The 16,743-nt window shown below is 38.7% G+C and overlaps 1 protein-coding gene across 1 annotated transcript; it reads right to left on the bottom strand.

Moving 5' to 3' along the window:
- Window positions 1–10: 10 nt before the first annotated feature.
- On the bottom strand, window positions 11–16,520 carry LOC124627796 (NACHT, LRR and PYD domains-containing protein 12). The gene is given in 11 exon segments (XM_053678293.1): window positions 11–314; window positions 2,568–2,741; window positions 2,933–4,691; window positions 4,961–5,159; window positions 5,464–5,521; window positions 7,238–7,312; window positions 7,518–7,628; window positions 9,724–9,834; window positions 11,286–11,396; window positions 14,854–14,969; window positions 16,439–16,520. Coding segments are annotated over 10 exon segments (2,841 nt in total). The 5' UTR covers window positions 14,925–14,969; window positions 16,439–16,520; the 3' UTR covers window positions 11–142.
- Between the last annotated feature and the right edge of the window lie 223 nt (window positions 16,521–16,743).

The following is a 16,743-nucleotide window of genomic DNA, read 5'->3' as shown; positions in this document are numbered from 1 at the left end:
CACACATTCATACACTACGGACACTTTACACAAGCCCTTATTAAAACAGTCAGTTCTATTTGCTGGTAGTTATTGTAGTGCATTGAAATGGATTTTCTATTGAAGTAATTATTTCCACTCATAAAAGTGAAGTATATATTGTTCACCTCAGTGTCTCCAGTGTACAGTGTGGATCCTGTAGTACATCAGTGAGCAGCTTCACTCCTGATGCTCCAGGGTCGTTCCCACTGAGATCCAGCTCTATCAGGTGTGATGATTTCAGAGCTTCAGCCAGAGCAGCGTATCCTTCCTCTGTTATACTGCAGTCTGAAAGTCTAAGAGGACAAATATCTGTTATTATTTCATCTTAAAGCTTTGAATATAAACATTTTCTATCTGTTAAGATTTAGTTTAAGATGAATTTCTGAATTCCCCTACCAAGAAAAATGAATGTCTTTATATTGAGCCTTTAAAGTGATCATCTATTTTTATTTGACTGAGAAAGACTGTAAAATAACCAAAGTGCTAATGATGTACTCCACTACGCCAAACATTTGTTTTTTAACTTAGTGTCACCTCACACCTACTTTATTTCTTCAATTTCTTCATTTGAGGTAAAGTAGCTCCCTCTTTATCTTGAATCAAGAGAGGCTATAGGGGCATTAAAAAAGCTACTCCAAAACACGGTACAAGCAAATACACTAACTGTTACGAAACGCTGACGGAGACAAAAGCGGACAGACGGAGATAACGTGGGACGGACAAAATACGGAACGAGATAAGAGTCGGAATTTAATCAGGTAAACAGGTTATCAGGGGCGTAGGCAAAAGTGTAGTCTAGAGACAAACGGATATCGAAAACCAGGAAAATGCATATAACTATAAGGCTTGGTAAACCAACAGGGACGAGGCTGCTGAGCAGTTACTTCGCAAGCGGCTAACGCTAACGAGGCCCTTATATAACTTTAGATGTCTTGCAGGTGTTCATAATCAGAACTCCAGCGAACTCGAGCGTGGGCATGGCTGGGAAGTGTAGTCCTCTTGTAGTCTATGTCCCTGGGCCTCACTACACGTTGTGAACTGCAGCGCCGATTTCACCGTGTCGTAACACTAACATTCTAGCCGGCACTATTAACTCTCTCTCTCTCTCTCTCTCTCTCTCTCTCTCTCTCTCTCTCTCTCTCTCTCTCTCTCTCTCTCTCTGTGTGTTAAAAAAATCATCTCAGCTACTGGGAAGTTCATATCTGGTGATCATATTTTGAGATACAGAGAGCTGTGGGTCTTTAGCCAACAGCACAGTTAGCCCCTTAATTGAAACCAGCAGGATTGAGAACTCTTACCACAAAGGTTGAAGCATACAGTTGTACAGAACGTCTCTGTACGCTGTAGCTTTACAGTTTCCCTTCACTGGAACTAAGAGTATCAAACCTGTTCCAGCATGACGATGCCCCTGTGCACAAAGCGAGCTCCATGAACACATGGTGTGTTAAGAATGGAGGAAGGTAGAAAAACTCGAGTGTCCTGCACAGAGCCCTGACCTCAACCCCACTGAACACCTTTGGGATGACCTGGAACCCCAACTGCACCCAAGACTTCCTCGCCCAACGTCAGTGCCTTACCTCACTAATGCTCTTGTAGCTGAATGAACACAAATCCCCACAGCCACGCCCAAAAATCTAGTGGAACGCCTTCCCAGAAGAGTGGAGCGCATTTTAACAGTAAAGGGGGAAACATCTGGAATGGGATGTTCAACAAGCACATATGGCTGTGATGGTGAGGTGTCCACAAACTTTTGGCAATATAGTGTATGTGTGTTACTGAGTGTCATTTCCTAAGTTCCTAGCTCCATAGTGGTTCTTGGTTTCGACTCTCACCTGGTTCCCATTTTTGTGTACGGATGATCCTTTTATAATGCTGCCTAACTGTGTACCTACCACTGCTTCAGACTTTGACCATGTTTTGGGGATCACAAATTAACACTAATTGGGGCTAATTTCAGGCATTTTAATGCAGTTTTGGAGATGGAGGTGGAACGTTAGCTGAGACCTGCCCACCAGTGCACATTAGCTGTCTTGACCACAGACCTTATGATTAATTAGTTATGTTTACTTTTGTTCCATTATAATGCACAGCTTTTGATTACAAAGAGTCTAATAGATCACAAAAACATTGCCATTATTAATTCTCCGTTACTGTACTTTTATAATGTAGAATGTTTAAATTGAGACACAACATATGGACGTATCGTATTAAATTTGAATTTTGTGCATAGTTACACCCCAAGTAGTATGGATGCAAATCAGAATTAAAGTGAAAATTATGTTTGAACATATAGATTTTATTCAGCTATCTAACTATAAACCTGAAAATCCAAACACTTCATTTGTTCTTCATTTGGGGTGTAAAGGGGATTTCTACACAACTTCAGATGAAGTCAAATTTAGCATTTACACGTAGCATACCGCTATACAGATCTAAAAATAAACATTTCTGAAATTATTTTCCTCTTTATTCTTCGGGTATTAGTTAAGAAAGCAATAATCAAAGCTTCAGATAAAGTCTATCATCAACAGGAGAGATGAACTGACCTCAGTTTCTCCAGGTTACAGTTTGGACTCTTCAGTCCAGCACAAAGCAGCTTCACTCCTGAGTCCTCCAGAGGATTACTGCTCAGATCCACCTCAGTCAGCTTGGAGGATTCTGAGCTGAGAACTGTGTGTAAAGCCGAGCAGCTCCTCTCTGTCAGGTTACACTCGCTGAGCCTGAAAGGAGAAAATGTCACATCAGAAAATGTATCAGATGTTGGTATCGGTACCAGTATCAGTAACAACGCTTCCCTATTTAGGATGAATGAATTATAAAGAGTAGTTAGGCGTATTGCTGTGAAATCCACTCAGAACAGCTCCTCTCATTCCTAAACACTGAGTTTAATAGAGAAACAGCTTTTACTTACAGAACTCTTGTGGCTTCCCGGACGACTGGTAGCAGTCTCTTAAAGCATTCATCTGACTTTATGAACTTCTGTAGCTCAAACACTTCCAGATCCTCCTCTGATGTCAGCAACACAAAGACCAGAGCATACCACTGAGCAGGTGAGAGTTCAGCTTCAGAGAGACGTCCTGAGCTCATGTAGCTTTGGATCTCTTTCACTAGTGAATCATTTAACTCGTTCAGACAGTAGAACAGATTGATGGATCTCTCTGGAGATGGATTGTGTTCAAACTTGAACTTGATGTACTCAACTATGTCCTTCTGACAGTCAGAGCTGTTTCGTTTGTGTGTCAGCAGACCTCGAATGAGCTCCTGATTAGACTCCACTGAGAGGCCCAGAAGGAAGCGGAGGAAAAGATCCAAGTGTCCGTTGTCACTCTGTAAGGCCTGATCCACTGCACTCTTGAGGAAGTCAGACATTTCTGATATGTTGAGAAGACCAGAAAGATCAGTGGTTTGTTCTTTTGTTGGGTTTTTGTCAAGGAAGCAGAGAAATGCATATAATGCAGCCAAAAACTCCTGAACACTCAGATGCACAAAGCTGAACATCTTCCCCAGGTGGAGTCCAGACTCTGCTCTGAAGATTTGGGTACACACTCCTGAGTACACTGTCACTTCTCTGACATCAATGCCACACTCTCTCAGGTCTTCCTCGTAGAACATCAGGTTTCCTTTCTCCAGCTGTTGGAAAGCCAGTTTTCCCAGTGCCAGGATACTCGCTCTGGTCTGGGGAAGATCAAGGTCACATTTCTGATGGTACTTCTGGTCCTTGTGTTTGATCTAAAAGATCAGGAAGTATGTGAACATTTGAGTCAGAGTCTTGGGGATCTCTCCAATCTCTGCTTCACCCAACATTCTCTCTAGAACAGTGGCTGAGATCCAGCAGAAGACTGGGATGTGACACATGATGTAGAGGCTTCTGGAAGACTTCATGTGTGAGATGATTTTATTGGACAGGCTCTGATCACTGATCCTCTTCCTGAAGTACTCCTCTTTCTGAGGATCACTGAACCCTCTTACCTCTGTTACCTGGGCTACACACTCAGGAGGGATCTGATTGGCTGCTGCTGGTCGAGTGGTTATCCAGAGGTAAGCAGAGGGAAGCAGATTCCCCTTGATGAGGTTTGTCAGCAGCACATCCACTGAGACTGACTCTGTCACATCACTCAACATCTCATTCTTCTGGAAATTTAGAGGAAGTCGACACTCATCCAGACCATCAAAGATGAACAGGACTTTGTAGGTGTCACTGTCTATTACTTCCAAGTCCTTAATGTCAGGGAAAAACTGATGAAGAAGGCTCATCAGACTGAAGGTCCCCAGCTTCACCAAATTCAGCTCTCTAAAGGGAAGTGGAAACATGAAGGTGACGTCCTGATTCTCTTTCCCTTCAGCCCAGTCCAGAATGATCTTCTGCACAGAGACTGTTTTTCCAATTCCAGCTACTCCTTTAGTCAGTACACTTCTGATGGACTTGTCTTTAAAGAGATCATTACATTTGATGGGTGTCTCCTCTGCTGCTGGTCTCCTGGACGCTGTCTCAATCTGTCTCACCTCATGTTCTTTATTGACGTCTCCACTCCCACCCTCTGTGACGTAGAGTTCTGTGTAGATCTGATTCAGAAGTGCTGATGTCCCATGCTGTGAGATTCCTTCATTAATTCTTTTACATTTATCTAGAAGTCTGGATTTGAGCTTTCGCTGATACACAGAGGCCAGCTCTAACAAACAGGAAAAATGTGATGGTCATTATTGTAATGTATGGATACTATCCACAGTGTGAAGATCAATATTAGTCACAAACTGGAATTCATTCCTCATAAATACATAAATATGATGTAAAAGAACCAAAACATTAGGATTATCTCTGGGTCATTTATTTGATTAAAAAACTGTATTCATTAGGATAAAAATCAGTATGAAAACATAGACCAGTGGAACAGTGTGTAATTTAAAGTGACAGAATATTGTAATAATCTAAAGCTCTTACTGATCTGCAGTGTGTGAGCGAGATCTTTCTGCTTCATGTTCTTCAGGATGTGCAGTGTGATCTTCAGCACACCCTCTCTGAAACAGTGCAGATCCTGCTCCTCCTCCTCCTCAGAGCATGCTGGGAAATCAGCACTCAGTAGCTCCTTGAACCTGTTCAGCTCCTTCTTCAACAGAGTGATGACTTTGTGCTCCAGCTCCTAATGAAAAAATATAATAAAATAAAATGCCAAAAAAAATGCTACATAATGTGATTTTATACTACTGAGCCGTTGAATTCTGGATTGTGATTGGTCAGAAGGTGTTTTCTATAACACCAATTTTCTATAACATTTTTTAAAAAAAAAAAAAAAAAAAAAAAAAAAAAAATGCACCATAAATATATTATCAAATTAATAAATGAAGGAAAGTGAATATGCCTAATTTATTATTTAACTTTCCCACTGTTAGACAAACACACACACACACACACACACACACACACACACACACACACACACACACCTGGAATATGGACTTCACTGAATTTCTGCAGCTGATTTCTGACTTCTGCTTTGGGGTTCTGTGAATAAACAAACATTGTGTTACATTAATAGCACCACACTTCCACAGCTCGGATTCACTCACTAATAATTCTTACTGTTCGGTCAGATTTCTTTGCTCATTCGTTGTGATGCTGCACTGATCTAGTTTTAGGTCAGCTGTGTAGAGAGTCATGGCAAAACTCGGATCCCAGGGTTCTCACGGTTCCTTTCAAAGTGTTTGCCTATTCATTTTATTTTATGGTTTGGACTGTTGCACAGAGACATGTCTTCATGCATTGTGCTGCTACCATCTGCATATATGTAAGCATGTATGTATATGTGTGTATATACAGTATATATACACACACACACACACACACACACACACACACACACACACAACAACTACACACTTGGGATTCATTTCTAAAGATGTATACAAGGATGAACGAAGGATGGAGGATTACATTTCCACAGAGGATGTTTGCTATTCATGAAAATAATACGTACTTTTTACATGATGTCAGGCAGCTTCCGTTCTGACTCGAAGCGGTGAATGTTTACTTTCACCAGCATAGTGGAATGCTAGTGCCACCAGCATGGAGGTCACCCAGTCCATTGTACATCTGCCTCAATTATGGCTAGATGATGTACAACGACTTGCACACAAATGTTCGCTTACGATACATTTCAAACCTACTAAGATCACAAATTCTTCATTGAGCAGTACCTGCTTGATTAGGAAGGTAATAGTTTTTGTCTTTTCTAGCCCTTATGTTAGCGAAGGTGCAAAGATAATGGTAGTTTATATTACCAGTCTGTTAGCTTTCTATTTTAGAAAGTCTTTATGCCCATTCCATTGGCACTAATGCACCCAATACCATCGGAGTGAGCTTTAAATGAGCTTAAATGGGCTTTGGCCCAGAGAAGACGGCGGCGTTTCTGGATCATGTTCACACATGGCTTCTTCTTTGCATGATAGAGCTTTAACCAGCGTTTGTGGATGGCACGGTGAACTATGTTCACAGACAAGGAGTTCTGGAGGTGTTTCAGAGCCCATGCAGTGATTTCCATTACAGAATCATGACTGTTTTTAAGGCAGTGCTGCCTGAGGGCCCGAAGATCACTGGCATGCTGTATTAATTTTCACCATTGTCCCTTTCTACAGATTTCTCCAGATTCTCAGAATCTATTGATGATATTATGTCCTGTAGATGATGAGATATTCATAGTCTACACAATTTTACGTTGAGGAACATTATTCTGAAATTGTTCCACAAATTGTAGACACAGTTTTTCGCAGATTGGTGAACCTCTGCCCATCTTTTCATCTCACTGACCTGTTCACAATTAACCTCCAGCTGTTTCTTTTTACTAACACTTACTTTTCCAGCCTTTTGTTGCCCTGTCCCAACTTTTTTGAGACGTGTTGCGGCCATCAAATTCAAAATTACCTTATTTTTTTTACTTAAAATGGTACATTTCCTCAGTTTAAACATCGGATATGTTTTCTATGCTCTATTGTGAATAAAATATGGGTTTACAAGATTTGCAAATCATTGCATTTTGTTTTTATTTACATTTTACACAGCGTCCCAACTTTTTTGGAATTGGGCTTGTGTGTGTATACATATCATATATATAAATAATGTATGTATATATAACTTTTTCGGGGTTGTATATTGGAAATGATCAATAATGTTACCAAAAGAACTCAATTGTAAATACATAAACATTATTAGTCGTAGCTTTACCTTTTGTATTTAGATTTGTTGTTGAGTATTCCTGCAACTCCTCTCCAGGTAATCCGATTCGGCATTATTACAGCACTGGGTGGTAAAGAGATAAGCAGAATTTTTTTAAATGCTAACAAATCTTTTTGCATTCATTTTTAGTAGTAGAATCATTCATATTATTACAAACCACAGCTCAGCTGCAAGACATCATGATTAAATTTTAAATCCAGTATAAAATTGTCTTTCCATGAGGCTAAAAATGAACAAGAGTGTAATGATCAAGAGGAAGAGGTAATACCTTTCCTGAGAGGCTGTTCCTTCTTTAAAGTGGATAGAGAGTGGCTTGGACTGGTCACTCTTAAAGGACACACAGCTGGATACAGGAGAATTTGGCCTTTTCCCAGTTCCACTACAGAATAGAGAGTGTCTTAGCAAGTTTATCTTCTAAAGGCTCACAATTTCAATGAATCTTTCATGCTGTTAAATTAGAGTACACTCCAAATTATGTTATAGCAGAAATAAATGCTAATGGAACCATTGAAAGAAACTAGCTGCCACATCTGCATACAGAGATTCCCGTCCTCACCACCACAGGATTGTGTGATGAGCCTTTTTTCTTCTTTCAGGTCATTATTTCTTTTCACACATGATTTCTTCAACATTATTACCTGTCTGTGCCTGTCCTCTGTCACACTCTCTGTGACTTCACCTCTCTCTGCTGTGGATTATCTCTAGCTTGTTCTTTTGAACGACATTACAGTTTAAAGTTTCTTGTACTGTGTTTTGGTGCATTTGCAGAATAAACTGCACATGGATTCTTAAATCTCATAGGTTTTCAGACTGGAACCATGGTATAAGCTGGTAGAAAATAAAATATCTTTGTTAAATATAAGTGTGCAACAATTATTGGCACCCTATGATTTCATACAAGAAAAATATATTTGAAGTATATTCCCATTGATATTTTACATTTTTTAGTATACCTGGGTGAGTAGGAACAGGAAATTGTTCAACCGTGACTTCCTGTTTCACAGGGGTATAAATATGAGGTAACACACAGGCCAAAATCCCTTAGTCATTCATAACGATGGGTAAGAGTGAGGAATATAGCTGTGATGTGCGGCAAAAGGTTGTTGAGCTTCACACAATGGGGCGTGTCTATGAGAAAATAGCACAAGTATTGAAAACGCCCATTTCCACCATCGGGGCAATAATTAAGAAGTTCCAGTCGACTGGAAATGTTATGAATCGATCTGGAATTGGACGTGTGTCTATATCGTCTCAACGCACTGTGAAGAGGACGGTTCGAGTGGATAAAACATCTTCAAGGATCACAGCTGGAGAACTGCAGATGTTAGTTGTGTCTTGGGGTCAGAAAGTCTCCAAAATTACAATCTGAAGTCACCGACATCACCACAAGCTGTTTGGAAGAGTTTCAAGAAAAAAGCCTCTACTCTCATCCGAAAACAAACTCGAGCGTCTTCAGTGTGCAGACACTACTGGAACTTCAAATGGGATCGGGTTCTACGGTCAGATGAAACCAGAATAGAGCTTTTTGGTAATAAACACAGAGGTGGTTTTGGTCACACAGAGAGGTAGCCGTATGGAAAAGTCCCTCATGTCCACGGTTAAATATGGAGGAGGATCTTTAATGTTTTGGGGCTGTTTTTCTGCCAGAGGACCTGGACATTTTGTTAGGATACATGGCATCATGGACTACATCAAATATCAACAGATATTAAATGAAACCTGACTGTCTCTGACAGAAGGCAGAAAAATCAACACAAAAATGGTTTACTGACCACAAAATCAAGATCCTACCATGACCATCCCAGTCCCCTGACCTGAACCACATAGAAAACTTGTGGGGTGAAATGAAGAGGAGACTCTACCAGAGTTTGAAGGATCTGGAGAGATTCTGTATGGAGGAACGGTCTCAGATCCCTTGCCATGTATTCTCCAACCTCATCAGGCGTTATAGGAGAAGACTCAGAGCTGTTATGTTGGCAAAGGGAGCTAGCACAAAGTATTGACTAAAAGCCAGTAATTGTTGCACACCTAAATTTAACAAAGATATTTTTATAAACCTGTGTTGTTTTCAATTGTTTGATATCCATGAGAGCAGAGTATTTTTGTGATTTTTTAAAAAACAAAATATCAACAGGTTAAACAATAAAGACAATTTTTGCAGCATTCTTTGCTCATATTTACCAAGGGTGCCAATATTAGTGAAGAGCACTGTATTCCCACTTAAGGTGATTTGATTCAGTACTGGGTGGTAAAGAGATCAGCAGAAGTTTATAATTGCTAACAAGGATTTACACATCAGTTTTAGTAACAGAATCACTTATTTATTCACTTGTTTAATAATAGAATCACTCATTTTATTACAAACCACAGATCAGCTGCAAGACACGATTGAATTTAAAATTCAGTATAAAATTGGACTTTCCGTGGTGCTAAAAATTAGCAGGAGTATAGTGATTAAGAGGAAGAGATAATACCTTTCTTGAGAGGCTGTTTTATCATTAAAGTGGATAGAGAGTGGCTTTGACTGGTCACTCTTAAAGGACACACAGCTGGAAACAGGAGAATTTGGCCTTTTCCCAGTTTCACTAAAGAGTAGAGAGAAATGTCATTTAGTAAGTTTATCTTCTAAAGTCTTGCAATTAAAATACATTCAGAATCTTTTACACCGTTTAAAATACATTATGGCCAAAAGTATGTGGACACCTGACATCACACCCATATGTGGTTCATTTCCAAACTGTTGGAAAGTACATAATTTCCAAAAGTTGGAAGTACATAATTATATTGAATGTCTTTGCATGCTGTAGCATTACAATTTCCTTTCACTGGAACTAAGAGACCCAAACCTGTTCCAGCATGACAATGCCCCTGTACACAAAGTGAGCTCCATTTGCCAAGATTGGAGTGGAAGAACTCGGGAGTCCTGCCCAGAGCCCTGACCTCAACCCCACTGAACACCTTTGGGATGAACTGGAACACTGGTTACACCACATTTCTCAATATCAGTGCCTGACCTCACTAATGCTCTTGTGACTGGATGGACAAATTCCCACAGCCAACAAGATCTTTTGGCTGCTCCTGTTAGGGATCACCACAGCGGATCACCTTCCATAGTCCGCATATTGATTTGGCACAGGTTTTACAACGGATGATGTCCTCCCCAATTATCCAGGCTTGGGACCAGCACTGAGAGTGGTGAGAGTGCCGCATGCTAGCCACTAGTCCGCCAGGGCACCCAGAAAATTCTGCTCAGCCTCGCTCCAAAACCTAGAGGAAAGCCTTCCCAGATGAGATGAGGTTATAATTACAGCAAAGGAGAACTAAATCTGGAATGATATGTTCAACAACAACATATGGGTGTGATGGTCGGGGTCCCCAAACCTTTCGCTTTAGAGTGTAACATCTAGGAACTCCAAATGGTGATAAAACAGATATAAATACTGATGGCACCATTAAAAGGGACTAACTGTTACATCTGCAAACAGGTATTCCCCTCCTCACCACCAGACATTCCGTTCATTTTCTGGTCATTATTTCTTTCCATACATGATTTCAGAACCATTTTTAAAGTTGTCCTTACCCATCTGTGCCTGTCCTCTCTGGTTTAAAAATGTGTACTTGTTTAAACCATCACGTATGAGAAAGCTTAACCTTGACATCCTTGAGGATGTTTGACATCTGAGGGATTATTATCAAACAGATTCTCTATACTTTATAATAAAACACGTCACTTCTGAGTTGTGATGCGAGACTCTTCTCGACTGCTAATATTCTCTCTCAGGGTAACTCGATTCAGCATTTTTATAGCACTGGGTGGTAAAGAGATTAGTAGAAGGCTACTAACATACTCAGAAGGCTTTAATATTTTTTACACATCATTTTTAGTAATTGAATCATTCATATTATTACAGACCACAGCTCTGTAGCAAGACATGATGATGATGATGATGCAATTTTAAACTCAGTATAAAATTTGATTTCCATGAGGCTAACAATTAACCAGATTAAAATGAGCAAGAGGAAGCAATAACAATACCTTTCTTGAGATGCTGTATTTTCATTAAAGTGGATAGAGAGTGGCATTGACTGGTCACTCTTAAAGGACAAACAGCTCGATACAGGAGAATCTGGCCTTTTCCCAGTTTCACTAAAGAGTAGAGAGAAATGTCTTTTAGCAGTTGTGTCTCCTAAAGTACTGAAATACACCATTTCCACTGGAGAACAGAGAGAATACTGTTTTAACAGATTCATGTAGTAAAATCTCACGATGCCCTCTGAAAACCTCACACTGGAAAAAATAAATAGGAAATAAAAATTTGTTTTAGATCTTTTTGTATCCTTCACTTGGTGCTGTGAGAGAACAAATAAGCAGTCTGGGTCTTTGTATGGATTACTCAAAGAATGTGTTCTGATCCTCAAGTCATAGTTATAGACAATATATCAAAATTTGACTAAAAACACATACAATAGTAGTTTCCGTGTCTTTATCTAAGAATATTGAGTAATCACAGTGCAGGCTGGAAACAGGAAGTGAACTCTGTTCTACACCCTCTCCAAAAGTTAACCGGAGTCAGGTGGAGTCTCTTCAATTAAGGAGATGAGATTGGAAGAGGGGGTTGTTTGTACAGGTGCTTTGCCTTTTAAATAAATACACACAAAGTCTGGTTAAAGTCTGACAAATCTGTTCTACTCAATGACTACGTTTACATGCACAACAAATTCAGTTTAAGGTCTATATTCGGGTTGCAGCCATATTCCAAATACAATGTTCCTATGCATACAGGCATTGGAATATTCCTGTAAACATGACTGTTGTAAATGTGCCTGAGTTACCATTCCTAAATATCTAGCCTACAGCTAAGCATTTGTTAGCACCCACAATTCCTTGCGGACTGAGCATGCGTACATATCTCCTTTCAGTGGATTTTCTGAATAAGCTGTTTACATGCAACAAATTTCAGACGAATTCCAGGGGTGGGAATCGCACTGCAGCGTTTACATGACTCAATACTAAATAGAATATTGCAATTCATACTGATGTGCATGTAAACGTAGCCATTGACAATTGATTAGTGTGAAAAAGAGGTGACATAAGAACCCGGAAAACTGTGAAAGTCTTTGTTTATGTGTCCACTGTTTATGTGTCCACTATCAGAAAAACACTGAACAAGAATGGTATTGGTGGAAGGACACCTGTTTGTGTGTTAACACTTTAGTCACATTGTGTTTGTCTATAAATTTGACATAGATAAAGAACACACTTCATTTTATAAATAAAGAAATAAAAAAATCCTGGTGACTCCACAGAGTTCACAAATGTTTTCTTGTAACTGTACATAATTTTTTTTGTGAATTTTCAGTTAATAGAATACTCCATCCGGAGTCCATCCTGAGAACACTGGACCTAAGGTGGAATACATGCCAGATGGGATGCCAGTTCATTGCAAGGCACCATGCACACACATATTCACAATGTGATTCATGCCTAGGGTGAATTTATCTCAGCCGGTCTGCATACTGGCATGTGAATAATTTATTTTTAAAACTGTAATGAAAGTAAACATTACCACAGGAAGAAATATTTGAAATTCAGGATCCCCTGGTTATTCCTCATGGACCCCTAGGTATCCCCAGACCCCACTTTGAGCACCATGCCTTCAGGACAGGCAAAGTGCTTTTACATTTGAATGTATTATTAGTATGTATTCTATTGATTAACACCAACAATCTAGGCTCTGCAAATAGAAGATGATGTTTATAGGAAAAAAGGTCTAACAGAAACTATTCAACTGTATGTATTACACTGTTCTGTCCAGTAGATGTGCTGTAATGACGTGTTGACATACAAGGTCAACAAAGTGCTCATTATGATTCCATATTTAACTGTCAAAACACAAAATAAACATGTCCCTATGTTGTGACACAGGATTAACCAATCAGGACTACACTCAAACAGAGGAGAAAAAGAAGAGTGGATCTGGTCGCATAAGATAAATTGTTATTTTCTCCAGTTACTTGCACGTTACTTTAATCATTTCTGTGGAACTGTAATAAAGGTATTCTATGGCAATGTTATTAATAGGGTATGATTGAGTAACAGTTGATACTGCATGGAATGATTAAATAACATATTTACATTGTCACAGCTCTTACTGAAATTTCATCAAAGTCATTCCTGGCAAACGCCACAGCCAACACTCGACGTGTTTATAATTTTTCTTTCTGACTTCACCTGCAGCAGTTAGGCGTTGATTTTAATCACTGTTTCAGCACTGTGAGACATGATCCCATTCACACTGTACAGTAGAGTGCGTGGAATATGTCCAGTCGACAGGTCTGCTGTGAAGATGGAATATCTCAAACGCTATTGTCTGTTTTAGAAATCAGTTAAAAATTCAATCACAATCCCTTCCCCGACTTCTTGTTTCAATTACTGAATAAAAATCATATAATTTCATGGGCTCTTTGAGGACATTCTCCAATAAAGATTAAAAAACAAAAGACAGACCAAGTCATATCTAAACCTGGTAATTCTTCTCACCACCACCAGATGTCTCTGTTTCACCTCTCGCCTTTTCAGTTGTTAGTTCTTCTTACATTTACTACATATTTTTTATAACTCATCGTAACTGGTCTTGATTCTGTTGGAATTTCTTACTTTTTTTTTCAGTTAACAATTTTTTTTTGTTTAAACATATTTTTGGTTTTGTTTAAACACACACATGAACCTAAAGTGAAAAGTGACAAGTGTCTTATCACAGCAAACCAGTGACTCCATTTCCCGGGCTGCACCACCAACTACAAACATGGCCAAAGAGGACCACACTTCCAAGACACACACACACACACACACACACACACACACACACACACACACACAGGTGTGTACATATTCACCTTCTCCGGAGTTCTAATCACACACACACCTGTTACTGATCTCACACACACTCACTCCACAGTATATAGAGACTGTTAGAACACAATGTCTTTGTGAAGTATACGCTTAGATGCTATTATCACTGTCGTTAGCAAGCATTTCTAAGTGTTGATATTCTGGTTTTGACTTTGTTTACTCCATTGACCACGATGCTCGGTCTTGCCTGTTTTGACCCGTTTCCCTGATCGTATGACCCTTGCCTGTTTAACGTTGTGGATTTTTGAATTACCCTTTGGACGTGTTGTATTTGGATTAAACTTCATAACCTGCACTTGCTTCTGTCCGCGCCTGCTTTACGTGAGAGACACCCTCAAATGTGAAACATTTAAACATTCCAGCTCACTAATAGTTTTCAAACTTCCTCCCATTTCTTAACTAAAGACTTATTCTGTGATGTCTCACAAGAATGGGGACATGCAAATCATATTATATTATATTATATTATATTATATTATATTTTATATATATATATATATATATATATATATATATATATATATATATATATATATATATATATATTAGATAGATAGATATAGATAGATAGATAGATAGATAGATAGATAGATATAAATGCCCTCTTTACTTTAGAGCAGTCAATTACACTGTCAATGAAGTGTCTGGAGACTGAGATATTATATCACATTTTTGCATTCTAAATACTTACCTTTTAAACTTGCCCTGCTCCTCTTGATGATTCATTTTAGAGGCTCGGTTTTCCTCACACTCCCCTGACATTATTTCAGAAAGTCAAATGTCTTTTAGCATGAACATAGCTTCATCCTGGCATGAAAGGAAAAGGGGAATATGAAATTACATTTCTGATATATGCAGTCATTTTATGTGGCTATAAATTTAATTTACTTTAAATCCTTTAAAGTAATGTAAAGCATCATGTAAATACTGACGCTTACTTCTCTCTTCAACAGCCTCCACTTTAGTGACATGGGAGCTTAAATGATATGGGAGTTTCAATAAATGAAACGTATATCAAGCTATATTAAACTTATAAGAACAGGAAATCCAAACCACCACACAGTAACCTGGAATCTTTCCTTTTAATCAAAAGCCTTGAGGAATCAGCTACTGATGACAGAAACCCACTTACATAATTTACAATTATTAATAACTAACATTAAATCAACACATTGTTTAATTAATCTGATCTAATTAACAGAAAAATCACATCAGATCATGTAATTTGATATAATTTATGTATGTACCAGGGAATTTCCCCAGTGTGGGATCAATAAAGTTTTTATCTGATCTCTCTGGTTTTAATAGGAGAAATGTAAAGAGTTTCATATTTTGCATGAAAAACAATTTTAACACTGGAGCATCTCTTCACTATACGACACATTTCACTATAACGATAACACACCTGCACATATATACATACTCAATCATATTAAATATCTAGTATTTTTTCTACCTAAGGGTAGGTAATGTAAAGAATATGTGTATGTACAAATAACACAATGCTAAAAAAAAAATTTTAGAGTACATATAAAGAGTGTGGGCTGCACAATTGGTGTAAAATATAGAGTTTCTTAGCTCTAAATGTCATACAGTTCTTTATAGAAATCAACTGAAATTAAAAGATACTTGGGGATTAAAAAGCATCGATTTATGAAGACAACAAAGTTGTAGCTGATTTTTTACATATTGACCACCTCAGTCATGATCACCTTTTAGGCAAAATTTACATTTTCATTTTCAAGTAAAAAATAACTCATAAAGCTGCTTAAGGAAATTAAAGCAGTTCTCCAGTCGCTTATATGGTGGGTGTAGGATACACTGTGGGTACATTGTGGGTTTATCAGTCGGGATAGAATTATTAAAATTAGATCATGAATTTCCGATCTGACACGAACGGTTTAGAGGCCTTCCACTTTTCAGTCTAAAATGGCGCCGAGTGCTTATATCTAAACAGGAAGTGACGTCCTGTTTATTTCTGCTTATTGTGTGTGTTAGAGATAAAGAAGAGAGAGTGGAAATATGTCAGGAATTGTTATAATGAATATGAATATTATTCCCTCTTTAATAAATAACAGCTGTAAACTTTACACACTGTGTGTAAGAAACACAGCAGGACACACGGGTCTGTTAACTTCCCTCAGGTTAAGTTACTGCGTCACACCGCGTTATTCAATAAAGATTAAAGTCAGCTGTGGAAGAGAACACAGAAATGTTCTTCATTTAGTAAATAATCCTAAAACTGACATATTACAGCTTTATATTCATGTACTCACTGCGATTCTGTTCCAAAGAGCATCGCGTTTTTCTCGACACAAAAATTATCCGCTTTCACTTTCACTTTTGAGTCATTTCCGGTGGAGAAAAGGCGGAGTTTCAACTACAACTTCTTACAGTTAACATCTCTCTCTCTCTCTCTCTCTCTCTCTCTCTCTCTCTCTCACACACACACACACACACACACACACGCAGCCCGCTTCAGGTCACCCCACAGAATTTTAGATGGATTCAGGTCTGGACTCTGGCTAGGACATTCAAAAACATTCATCTTCTTTTGGTTAAGCCGTTCCTTTGTTGGTTT

This window comes from Ictalurus punctatus, chromosome 4 (assembly GCF_001660625.3).
Source record: "Ictalurus punctatus breed USDA103 chromosome 4, Coco_2.0, whole genome shotgun sequence".
Classification (NCBI taxonomy): domain Eukaryota; kingdom Metazoa; phylum Chordata; class Actinopteri; order Siluriformes; family Ictaluridae; genus Ictalurus; species Ictalurus punctatus.
The sequence above is the reverse complement of the archived record's forward strand: the minus strand, read 5'-3'. Positions and strand labels throughout refer to the sequence as shown.